Raw genomic sequence first — 12,685 nt, 5'->3', positions numbered from 1 at the left:
GGCAGTCGATTCTGGGGAGAGGGAAGCAGTCTTTTGGGCAGGCTCGGTTTAGGTTGGTGAAGTCGGCGCACATGCGCCACTTGTCGTTAGCATTCTTTACTAGAACGGGGTTGGCTACCTAGCTCGGGTAATGGACTTCTCTTATGAGGTCTGTTGCGAGGAGCTTCGCGACCTCCTCATCGACTGCTTTTCATCGCTCTAGGGCTAGGTTGCATTTCTTCTGTCTAACGGGCCTAACTACAGGATCTGTATTGAGCTTGTGAGTTATATGATTAGGGTCTATACCGGGCATCTCTGTCGCGGACCATGCAAAAACATCTAAGTTTTGAAGTAGAAAACTTACTTGTTCAGATCGCAGGGGTTCCTGGACTGAAGCACTGATCTGAAGTGTCCGAGCTGGGTCTGCTGCTGAAGTCGGAATATCAACTGTTTCTTCCATGGGTGCAGCTCGTTCTTCACCTTGCTCCATAGGTCGCTCCAGTTCGAGGTTGTTGGCCACCTTGGTCTTCCCCTTAAGGGTGGCGACATAGCACTTGCGAGACTCAAGCTAGTCGCCCCGCGCTACCCCCACTCCGAAGTTTGTAGGGAACTTTATCGCCAAATGATAAGTGGAGACCACCGCCCGTAGGACATGGGTGATCGGCCGGCCTATTATGGCGTTGTACGGGGAGGGGGTCGTGACCACCAAGAAGTCATGGTTGTGTCTGACTACGCTGGGCCATGTGTCGACTTCCACAGATACTGTTATTTTCCCAAGGGGCCTAACTTCTTCTCCGTTGAAGCCCACCAAGGGAGTATTAGCGGACCTCAAGTCACTTCCCTGCAACTAAAGCTTGTCGAACGCGGCTTTGAAGAGGATATCTGCCGAGCTACTTGAGTCAACGAGGATGCGCCTGACCTCGAAATCATTGATCCTTACTTTTATGACGAGCGCGTCATCGTGGGGGTAGTGAACCCCGCACGCATCGTCCTCCGTGAAGAAGATCAATTCCTCTGTCTTCGGCCACTTCGGAGGATTTTGTTCTTCCCTGGCAGCTTCACAAACTGACGTCCGAGCTGCCACCGAGGTACAACCTACAACGATCGAGCCTCCAACTATCATGTGGATGGTATCCCAAACTGGCATCTCTTCTAGAGGCTACCTCTGTGACTGCTTTGTCGGCCTGCTATTGGACTCGGGAGCATCCTTACCATGCTCCCCTTGCCGACCTGCCTTATTATTATTATTGTTGTTATTCTGTACAAAATTCCTTAGATATCCGCGATGAATGAGTTCCTCTATCTCGTCGTGGAGATTCTTACAGTTCTCGGTACTATGACCGTGGTCTCTGTGAAAACTACAATACAAATTTTTATTCCTTTCATTAGGATTCCCCCTCAGGTGGGGTGGCCACTTCACGTACGGGGCGTCCTTGATTGCCATCAGGATTTTGACCCGCTTAGCATTCAGTGGGGTGTAGTCAGTTCGGTCCGCTATAGGGGCTCGGAACGGCTGACCCGACTTTGCCCCTTGAGCTACATCCTTCTTCTTTCGGCTGTCTCCTTGGCTAGAAGGTTCTCCTTATCTCTTTCTCTTCTTGAGCGTGCTCTCACCCTTTTGGTTGATCTCTTCTTCTGTGGCTATGAACCTGTCCGCGAGCTTGAGGAATTCTGTTATGGTCGCCGACTGGTTGACAACCATGTGCCACTTGAATTCTTTGTGCGTCATGCCCTTCTTGGCTGCTACAAGGCGCACTACAGGGTCTAGGTGCGGTATCTGCATGCATGCATCATTGAACCGCTTGATATAGCCCCGGGTGGACTCTTCCTCTCTCTAGACTATGTTGAGAAGGCTTTCCTCAGTTCGCGGGCACCGCTTGCTGGTGACGAAGTGGGATGTGAAGGCTTGCGCGAACTGTGCCCAACTTCTTATTGATCCAGGTGCAAGGCTTCGATACCATGTGCGGGCCGCTCCTCTAAAATTAGTGGAGAAGGCCACGCACATGCAAGACTCAGTGTCCCTCGCCAGGTGCATCTGTGACCGAAAAGCGTCTACAAGATCATTCGGGTCGAACGACTCGTCATACTTGTCGAGAGGGGGGAGCTTGAAGTCTTTGGGCATTAGAACAACCAGGAGCTCGGGAGACAGGGGGGATGGAACAGAAAGGAGGGGAGCTTTAACTTCACCCGAGCTTACCTCTTCCCTGCCTCTGAGCTCGGGCAGGTTGTGGGTGGTAGTTCGGCGAGCTCAGCGGTGGAGTCTTTGCTTCTTGGCGGGCTTCGCGTTGGTGCTGCTCACCTCCGTACTGTCAGGGATAGTTTGCGCAGGAAGCAACTCGGGCCGTTGGTGATGGCTGCGGACAGAGGGGTTCTGCTTAGAGTCTGCAGCCAGGATCTCAAACCGGTTCTCCAAAAGTGGAGCTTCGAACTTCGATTGTTGGGGTGATGTAGACATGGCGAGCTGGGGTCCTCCCGACCTGACTGCCCGCGGTGAGACCGGAGTGGATGGTCTTTCCTTTCTATTGCGGGAGGAGGCTTGGCTCTTAGGGGGGTTCTGAGAAGCCTCTTCTTGGCGAGAAGGGCGTTCATCCTGGCGGTGAGACCTAGCTTGTCATGAGGCTGGGTGTCGAGGAGGGAGCTGAGGTTGAGGCTAAGGCAATTGAGGGAATTGCTGCTGATAATGATATTGAGAGACGTGATGCAACACCTGCTGCTGGTAGAGTTGGTGTTGCTGAAGCTGCTGCACTTGGCCTTGCATGGCCCATATGCACTGCATCAAATGGCCAAGTTTGTTTTGGCTGGTCGCCAGAGGGACAACTGGTTCATTGAAGGTAGTCTCAATAGAGGGGGGAAAGGGAACGCTCACAGGCGCCACTACTCGCGGCACGTTCAGGCTAGGGTCTCCGTCCACCAAGAGGGGAATGGTGAACTGCCCAATGCAGACCACAGGGACCTGGAGTTGTTCCCTGGCGATGTCTATCTCCATGCTACATCCGGCATTGCTTGAAAAAGCCATGAATGTTGAGTTTTCAGAAAAGAAGGAACTGTGAAAGCTTAGATGAAGGCTTTTAGAAGCGTTTCCCACATACGACACCAAATGATGGTGCGCAATCCGGTCACTCCTAACTGGCACTTGCGTGGCTTCTGAAAGGTACCTGAGATGGAGAAGATGAGGAATCCCTAGGGGCTTGCCCAACGGGAACACTCCGACGCTTAAGTTAGAGTTCTGTGAAAGATGCAAAGAGAGGAGGAAAGCTAAGAGTGCAGATAGCACGAGTATCAGAAAGTTACTTCTATCCTTTGGGATTGGACTACTTATAACAGAACTCTGTTGAATCAGGCCCACTAGCCTCTGACAGGGCAGGTATAACCGCCACTGCCGTCCTGCCGTAGCCGTTATAGCCAGGGCTGAGGTAGCACGTGCGGGGCCGTCGTTGCAGGGTACGTACCTGTCTGATGTAAGACACCCTCCAAAGGTGGCGGGCACAACACTGTTTGACGAGAGACGTGGTTGTAGTCTCCAGGTTTGTCAGGTACGGTGGTTGGGCAGGAGACCTTCTTGCGATATGCCGAACTGCTCTTTTGCAAGCTACTCTGTACCGAGCTACCCTACAAGTGGCGAGCTGCCTGTGGCAAGCTACACCGAGCTGCCTGGATCGAGGTGTCTCTACCTCGGGGTATCTAGAGGCAGATCGGGGTGTTCCTATTTGGGAGTGGCCTAAAATCCACTAGGAGGAGCTCAGGCATTAGGAAAGGTCAGGGGGCCCCGAGCTCGGAGGTAGCTCGGAGCGCCTCAGCCTTGGGGAGGAGGTGCAGGCCAGGCGACTCTCGGCGAATAGCCTAACCCACCGAGTTGCCAAACTAAACTCGATGAGCCCTTTCCACCGAGTTGCGGCTGCACTTGCTGTACTATCACGTTGAGTCATCGCTTGAGCAAGCTCATGCCCATGTGTACCCGTGCTACGAGGTTGGGCCAAATCACCCTCCATCAGTAAGCACAATGAGTGAGGACTTAATAGCTGTGTGACACATGTCCTATTTAATGCACCTTTCATCCAAATGTTTTTGCTCCGTTAGACAAACAGGAATTATTCATTATTTTATTACCTTTATCAAAATAATTAAAAATATGAAACAATGGAAAAGGAAAATATAATGAGTCCCAACTCTCAACATGTTTAGGTTTTCCTTTTTCATTATTTTTATTTTTAATTATTTTGACAAAGATAATAAAATAATGAATTATTTAGATGAAAGGCATATTAACTAATACCTTGGGGAGGAGGTGCAGGCTAGGCGACTCTCGGCGAATAGCCTAACCCACCGAGTTGCCAAACTAAACTCAATGAGCCCTTTCCACCGAGTTGCGGCTGCACTTGCTGTACTATCACGTTGAGTCATCGCTTGAGCAAGCTCATGCCCACGTGTACCCGTGCTACGAGGTTGGGCCAAATCACCCTCCATCAGTAAGCACAATGAGTGAGGACTTAATAGCTGTGTGACACATGTCCTATTTAATGCACCTTTCATCCAAATGTTTTTGCTCCGTTAGACAAACAGGAATTATTCATTATTTTATTACCTTTATCAAAATAATTAAAAATATGAAACAATGGAAAAGGAAAATATAATGAGTCCCAACTCTCAACATGTTTAGGTTTTCCTTTTTCATTATTTTTATTTTTAATTATTTTGACAAAGATAATAAAATAATGAATTATTTAGATGAAAGGCATATTAACTAATACCTTGGGGAGGAGGTGCAGGCTAGGCGACTCTCGGCGAATAGCCTAACCCACCGAGTTGCCAAACTAAACTCAATGAGCCCTTTCCACCGAGTTGCGGCTGCACTTGCTGTACTATCACGTTGAGTCATCGCTTGAGCAAGCTCATGCCCACGTGTACCCGTGCTACGAGGTTGGGCCAAATCACCCTCCATCAGTAAGCACAATGAGTGAGGACTTAATAGCTGTGTGACACATGTCCTATTTAATGCACCTTTCATCCAAATGTTTTTGCTCCGTTAGACAAACAGGAATTATTCATTATTTTATTACCTTTGTCAAAATAATTAAAAATATGAAACAATGAAAAAGGAAAATATAATGAGTCCCAACTCTCAACATGTTTAGGTTTTCCTTTTTCATTATTTTTATTTTTAATTATTTTGACAAAGATAATAAAATAATGAATTATTTAGATGAAAGGCATATTAACTAATACCTTGGGGAGGAGGTGCAGGCCAGGCGACTCTCGGCGAATAGCCTAACCCACCGAGTTGCCAAACTAAACTCGACGAGCCCTTTCCACCGAGTTGCGGCTGCACTTGCTGTACTATCACGTTGAGTCATCGCTTGAGCAAGCTCATGCCCACGTGTACCCGTGCTACGAGGTTGGGCCAAATCACCCTCCATCAGTAAGCACAATGAGTGAGCACTTAATAGCTGTGTGACACATGTCCTATTTAATGCACCTTTCATCCAAATGTTTTTGCTCCGTTAGACAAACAGGAATTATTCATTATTTTATTACCTTTGTCAAAATAATTAAAAATATGAAACAATGAAAAAGGAAAATATAATGAGTCCCAACTCTCAACATGTTTAGGTTTTCCTTTTTCATTATTTTTATTTTTAATTATTTTGACAAAGATAATAAAATAATGAATTATTTAGATGAAAGGCATATTAACTAATACCTTGGGGAGGAGGTGCAGGCCAGGCGACTCTCGGCGAATAGCCTAACCCACCGAGTTGCCAAACTAAACTCGATGAGCCCTTTCCACCGAGTTGCGGCTGCACTTGCTGTACTATCACGTTGAGTCATCGCTTGAGCAAGCTCATGCCCACGTGTACCCGTGCTACGAGGTTGGGCCAAATCACCCTCCATCAGTAAGCACAATGAGTGAGCACTTAATAGCTGTGTGACACATGTCCTATTTAATGCACCTTTCATCCAAATGTTTTTGCTCCGTTAGACAAACAGGAATTATTCATTATTTTATTACCTTTGTCAAAATAATTAAAAATATGAAACAATGAAAAAGGAAAATATAATGAGTCCCAACTCTCAACATGTTTAGGTTTTCCTTTTTCATTATTTTTATTTTTAATTATTTTGATAAAGATAATAAAATAATGAATTATTTAGATGAAAGGCATATTAACTAATACATGTGTTACACAACTATTATGTACTCACTCATTATGTTTACCTAACGTGCCTACTACACTGACCCAGCCAATGTAAGGCTCGGAGCATTTTTATACAATAAGAGCTCTATCTTTTTGTGCATAGACATTGCTGCACGTAAGTCATAAATAAACTACTTATTATTTACATCCACAAATAACAAATTAACCAACAACTCATCTAGGCTTATTTGAAATTGTAAGGAAAAATAATTTGCTATGACCAAATCACGATATGTAAATATTCATTGTTTACCATAGTGGGACTTTTAATCACTCAATCACAATGGAACTTTTAATCAACAAGAAATAGGCAATACCAATAAATCCAAAAAAGAGTTGGCAAAGCCACTAAGATGCATTGAAGAAATCTGCAGGTTCTTTAAGAAATCCAACTCTAATAGCTACTCTCTAGGAAATCCAAGTTCATTCAGAACAGAGCTCACATGTGAATGGGATAGGTGATTGCTACATGGCCTGACCTATTGAAGAAGCAACAACTGTAAGGGCAGAGATGTCATCTCTTTTACAAGAACAAGATTTGAATATTCCTTAAGCCTGGAGGCAATATAGGTGGAGGTAACTCATCATTGCCTGATGGCCCTTGCATGGTCTGGGTTCCACTTGAACTAAAATGATCACAAAATGAGAGATGTTGATGGTGAAGAACGACAAACAGCTGAACATGGTGAAGAATGACAAACATTTATGAGAAGAATGTGGTGAAGAAGAAGAGGAAGAGGAGGAGGAGAACGTACCAGTCTCGATGCTTCTCACTTCGGTTGCTGAGGTGGGGACAGAGAGTTTTAACTTTGAGCCAAATTTTTGTTAAAATGTTGGGAAGTTAAAAAGCCCGAATAGATTGTAAGCTTGGCTCGGAGCTTCTCAGATTCAGACCATTTTGGTCTTTTATAGTCTTTTAATAGTCTATCGAACTTCTAAAAGACCAAAAGATTTTTTGAAAAACTTGCCAAACAGGGACGTTAGCGAAGGAGGTCAGATGAAGTGCTGCCCGAATTTGAGTCTGACCCCACACTACAAGATGAACCTGGAAGGTTGGGCCATGATGTTGGAAGCTTCCTGGGCTTTCAACCAATCACGAAATTGGACCCCTTGCTCTTGCTCCTCGCTAAAAGACATACCGAAATCAAAGGCCCAATCCATTTGTTGCTCCAAAAGCAAGGTCAGATTAGAGGAGCTATCTTTGGAACCAGGGCCCACCTCATACTGTTTCAATGTTTTAGCCTTGAGGTTAGATTGAAGTGAAGTGCCTCACCAGCACACTCCCCAAAAGCCGAGATAGGGCCTCTGACTTTATCATTTCTTGGTAGCATGTCAAAATTCAGCCTTCCCAAACCTTTTCTAAAGGGTGTAATGGTTGAGAAGAAAGCATAGGAGCTTTAAAGGGGGTTCACAGGATGTTCTTTGGAATCCGGACTGCTGTCGATGTTAGTGGAGTCCGACTCCGTTAGATACTCTTTAATCATGTTAGTGGAAATCCGGACTGCTGTCGATGTTCTTTGGAATCCTTCCGATGATCAAATGGTTTTCTGATAAATTCAAACTCTGCAGTCCATGAAGATTTGTTAGTTCTGGTATCTCCACCCAAGTTATTGTTTGAGAGGTCCAAGCTAGTTAGAAGCGAAAGTGTCTTGGTATACTAAAGTTGTCTTCTTTCTGTAGAGACATCGATCTTCTCGTCGTAGCTGAATTTAAGTAGTCTATCATCCAGGTTTCTTTGATTCCAGTGAAAGCCTCCATCCATGACAACATGCAGCTTACCAAAATCGAGATTTAAAATATCTTTTGTGGTATTCGGATTCAAAATCATGGCATGCGGTAATAGTAAGGGTGTCAATGGACCGGTTTTGGATCGGACCCTGTTCAATCTAAAATCAATTTGAAAGGATTGGATGAACCGACTGCTCCGAAATATTTATTAGATTATATTGGAAGTCTGTCTATAATAAATTTATATTAGATTAGCTTGGATTAAGCCCATATCTAACCCATTGATATAAGATAAAAATATAAGTATTAATGGACTAGATTTGGATTGAAACCAATCTAGATCAAAATGAATTTGAACAGATTAGAGTGTCCAATCATTGAATTTGACCAGTCTAAAATGATCTAAAATATTTATTGGATTGAATTGAACCTGATCCATTTATAATGAATTCACATTAGACTGGATAGGATGGGACCCACCCCTAATTAATAGAAAGTACAATGATCCAGCTCATCTGATGGCCAATATGACTAAAACTTTATACCAAGATTTTTGTTATTTCCCAAATTAGCTCTGGGCATACCCGATTATGATATTTACTTTTCCTTTTAAAAGAAAAATGGAAATCCACTGACTGTCGTAGTGTAATATAATTATTTGTCTTTGTCCTAAAATGCAGAATTTAATGGCTAAAAATTCGAATTATATAAAATACTAAAACATGTTCAACAAATGCCATTTTAAAGTGAAAGTGAAACTTAGATCTCTAATTAAGGCATTTGATGCTTATCATAAGCTCCATTGGATGAATTTCACAAACAATAAGTCAATAACCATATGAATTACATATTATTTTCTGTTCATTTTGGCTACGGATTGGTAGCTTCCCAAGTGTTAAGAGATATTAAAACTTCACTTAACAAAGGTGTGGATGATTTTGATTGGTCAAATGTACAGTGGGCTAACCTAAACTCCATTTGATCATTTAGAGGCTGTTGTCCAATGTGTATGATTCTGTCTTCGAAACCAGAAACAGTTACCACGTCAGCGAAAAATCAAAGCCATAAACATTGACTAACATCCTCTATAAATTGTCATTTTTTTGTTTCAACCAAAGTTTAAAGTATTGATACAGACTGATATCTGCATGTATAGGCGTTTTTTTTTTTTTTCGTTTTATCTATTTTTTTTTTCAAAATCGGTTCAGATGGGTTGGTTTAAATCCCAACCATCCTCTGAACCATGGTCTGACCTGATACAACTCTTGTAGGGTGTATTGAAAAGCCATTGACACAATATGTATCAGCCAATACATATCGATACTTTGAACCTTGGTTCCAACCAGCAAAACCTCTATGTTTTATTGTTGTTATGGTTGCCCTAGATTTGTCACTTAAAATACAAAGTTTGCATCCTACATGCAAATTTGTGGAGTCTAAAACCTTATATTTTGTATTATTTAGCATGTATTTGTACTATATATATTTGCATTTGTACTCTTAGGCTCAGTTTGGAAGGAGTACAAATACAAATCTATAGAGTGCAAACCCTCGTTTTTTTATATTATTTTGTATGCATTTGCACTCCACATAATTGTATTTGTACTCTTTTTAAATTGGGCCTTAACTTCCAAACTAAGCCTTAAGGGGTAATTGTACAACATAATTGTTTTTGTTTCCATTTGATTTTCTAATTGTCACATTGACAAAATAATAAAACATGTTCTTGTTTTGAAAAGCAAAATTTGAAAATTATGTTGGATCTGTTTCAAGAAGCAATACTTGTTTCTGAAAGCATCAAATTTATGGTTTTTAAAACAAAAAAAAGTTTTTTGTAGTATAGAAATTATGTAATTAATCAAATATGATACTAAATAACCAAATTCCAGTTTTGAAAACAAAAAACACATATATAATCAAAAACATGTTTTCTATATTTTTGTTTTAGGAACCAATTTGATTTCAAACCAGCCAGTTTATGGAAAATACACTCCGTAAATCTGCTATGCTCTTTTGAAGTTTGAACCTACTACTACTACCCAGTCTCAGAGAATAGATTATAACCTTAGGCTACAATTTTTTTTTTCTCTATAAATGTTATATAATATAAGATAAAAAAAAAACTCATTTCTATCACAGCCATTAAGTGTGCTCTTTTTTGTTGTTTATTTAATTGTGAATATTAACAAAAAGAAAAGGAAAATTCCTAGTGGCCCATCATATTGCCCCATGAGATCCAAACCCTACATCTAGGGGGTGCAACTTGGGCAGGCCCAACCCGAGCCTGGACTGACTCAGCCCACAATTTCACATGAATTGGGCTTAAACTTTTGAACTTTGGGCAGGGCCTGGGCCCAAAAGTTTGGGCTGGGCATGGGCCTATCCCTTAGGAGTCCGAATTTGGCTCGATTATGTACATGTATACATGCATATATATACACATATGTATATCAATTTTTGGTATGGACTAATTGACCAATAATTGACCAATCGGAATATGACCCAGGGTCGGACCCCAATTCTTAAGATTGGGCTTGGGTTGAGCTAAAACCCAGCCCAGCCTGCCCGACTTGCACCCTTGCCGATATCTTGTTACCCTATTAATTAGAAGTGGAATGTACCCGTATCACTCTAGATCTGCCCAATTGCTTGCTACATGTGGATCCAGCCCATTTAGTGCTATGTGCTATGCCTGTTTGTATTTACAAATTCTCATTTCAAGGGAATCAACAACACGCAAACTTCCCTCATGTTATTTTAATTTTTGAAAATTTGGCCATTTTAACTAACTGGGAATTGAATCCAATTCTAGGATCTGCATATTTAAATCTAATTCCTTTTTAAGATTTAGATTCCTTAGTTTTTCTTCATATAAATCAATCTTCAACACTAGATCTACGCTGACCTAAGTTTTTGCTAGAATTTAATGCCCAATCCTTTCCAGTTTGTTTGAACTCTCCATTCTCTAAATTTTGTCAAATATAGTCAACGATAGATTGGACACACTATTGTTGGAAGAACTGAACCTTTGATTGAGCCACTATTACAGAGCTATTTTTCACCAAACACATTGTTTATCTGCTGTCTGGGTGAAGCACACTTCTCAAAGTCAAAAGCTAGCACGGGGAAGCTCATTGTGTTTTGGGGCTTAAGAGTTTAATTATTAGCTTTAAAAGCATGTCTTTCCGGCAGGATAAATGCTTCCTTAGCTTTAAATTGTTGTATTTGTAGTAAAACAACTTTTGTTAATCGCCTAAACACTTTCTAGCTCTATTTTATTTCCCATGGCGATGGCGGGCCAAAAAAGAAAAAAAACAATAAGCTTATCCAAAGGAAGCCTAGTTTACATTTTACAAATGTAGGCTTAGCAAACAGCTTTTGAGTTTGTGAAACTTTTAAAGCGAAGTCTTTTTTTTTTTTTTTTTTTTATGTCGAAAAGTGAAGGCATTCAATGGAATGAAATCATCACTACCAAGCAAACATGTTTTATAATTAAACCAGAAAAAAAAAAACACAGCTCTTAATATCCAAAATAAAGACAGAAAAGCATAACAGCATAAAACCATACATTTTGAAAGCCCCATTAAGATGCAAACACATACTACTAATTAATATTTCAAAACATCAAAACAAAAGGCGATCAACCGTTCAGGGGTCATGGGCAAAAGAAATCACCATTCAACAACTTCACAGCTGCATCTTTCCAAGAAAAATGTCAGTGAGAACAGTAGTTGACTGTAGGGAAGCTTTCACAAGTGCCACACCCTGTCAAACAAGAAATTGATAGCAAGTTTCAAAGAAGATAAAAGAAAAGGTAATTATGTCATCTGCTCATCTAAAACTGTGGTCTTCTGGTATAAAAAATTCATGCTGATTGCTGAACATCCACCCCAAATCCTTCTTAAGTTTTAAACAACGTAATGTTTTCATTAATTGAATTGATCAGTATTGAATCTGTGCTAGACTACATGTCTTTCACCATTCATCAATTCAATCAGCAATACCAGCTGTGCTAGATAATGATGAAATCATGAAATGAAAGCATTAGTGAAAGCTTGGTGACAGAAAGAGAAACAAAGACGAGCTAAAATCTACTTTTCTTTACCTCATTGAAGCCCACATCAACAACTCGTTCCTCAAGATTACCAATTTCCTTGACATTGAACTTGTTGAGGAGAATAATGGTTGAGATGGTGGACATGGGCATGACTGCCAAATCGTTCATCACCATATAAGTCACCACTGCTTTCACATATCCCCCTTTCTCTCCAGTTGTGTTATCTTTGGTCATCCTTTGGGCTTCAACGTACTGCATTTTTCTTGACATTAGGCACCCACAACTAGGACAATGAAAACCAGGAGTATTCGTTACATAATAATGCTGATAATCATTGCCGCACATATAGTAATCTTTGGTGTCGTCTGGGACATCGTTTCGCAACAGCAGAGGAACCTGGGCCAAACATGTTAGTGCTCTGGGATTCAACAGGTACTCCTTTTTCTGGTCCGGTTGAATATAACTTTGGCTAAGGTTTTTTACGCTCTCATACAAGTTTCCCACAGAACCCACCATGTTTTTCTTCGTGAGAAGCTTGACAATGGTTCCGAGGGGCGTGGCCAAGAGGTTGAATAGGAAATCTACGAAATCCTTCCCTACTTCAGCAAAGAGGACTTTGTTAGCACTCTTGTCTACAAGCAACTTAATGCTCAGCTTTGTTTCAGCCATGGCGCGCGGGGGGTGAGGGGCTAGTGGGGCGATGTAACTGAACATATTCCATAAATTA

General features: G+C 41.8%; 1 protein-coding gene across 1 annotated transcript; it reads right to left on the bottom strand.

The window, feature by feature from the left end:
• Positions 1-11,370: 11,370 nt before the first annotated feature.
• On the bottom strand, positions 11,371-12,685 carry LOC148844050 (uncharacterized). Its single transcript, XM_088956717.1, has 2 exons — positions 12,007-12,685; positions 11,371-11,666 (listed from the first exon to the last, which is right to left on the bottom strand). The coding sequence occupies exons 1-2, from the start codon at positions 12,670-12,672 to the stop codon at positions 11,589-11,591; spliced, it is 744 nt and encodes a 247-aa protein (XP_088812843.1). The 5' UTR covers positions 12,673-12,685; the 3' UTR covers positions 11,371-11,588.

Source organism: Nelumbo lutea, chromosome 8, assembly GCF_056320005.1.
Source record: "Nelumbo lutea isolate HS-2025 chromosome 8, American lotus-T2T, whole genome shotgun sequence".
Classification (NCBI taxonomy): Eukaryota; Viridiplantae; Streptophyta; class Magnoliopsida; order Proteales; family Nelumbonaceae; genus Nelumbo; species Nelumbo lutea.
Note: the sequence above shows the minus strand (reverse complement) of the source record. Positions and strands in the feature narration are given on the sequence as shown.

Excerpts from the sequence above, each read along its gene's own strand:
- LOC148844050 (XM_088956717.1), bottom strand. The coding sequence starts at position 12,672 with ATGTTCAGTTACATCGCCCCACTAGCCCCTCACCCCCCGCGCGCCATG. Across the intron at positions 11,667-12,006 it reads TTGATGTGGGCTTCAATGAG|GGTGTGGCACTTGTGAAAGC; the intron begins GTAAAGAAAAGT and ends CTTGTTTGACAG.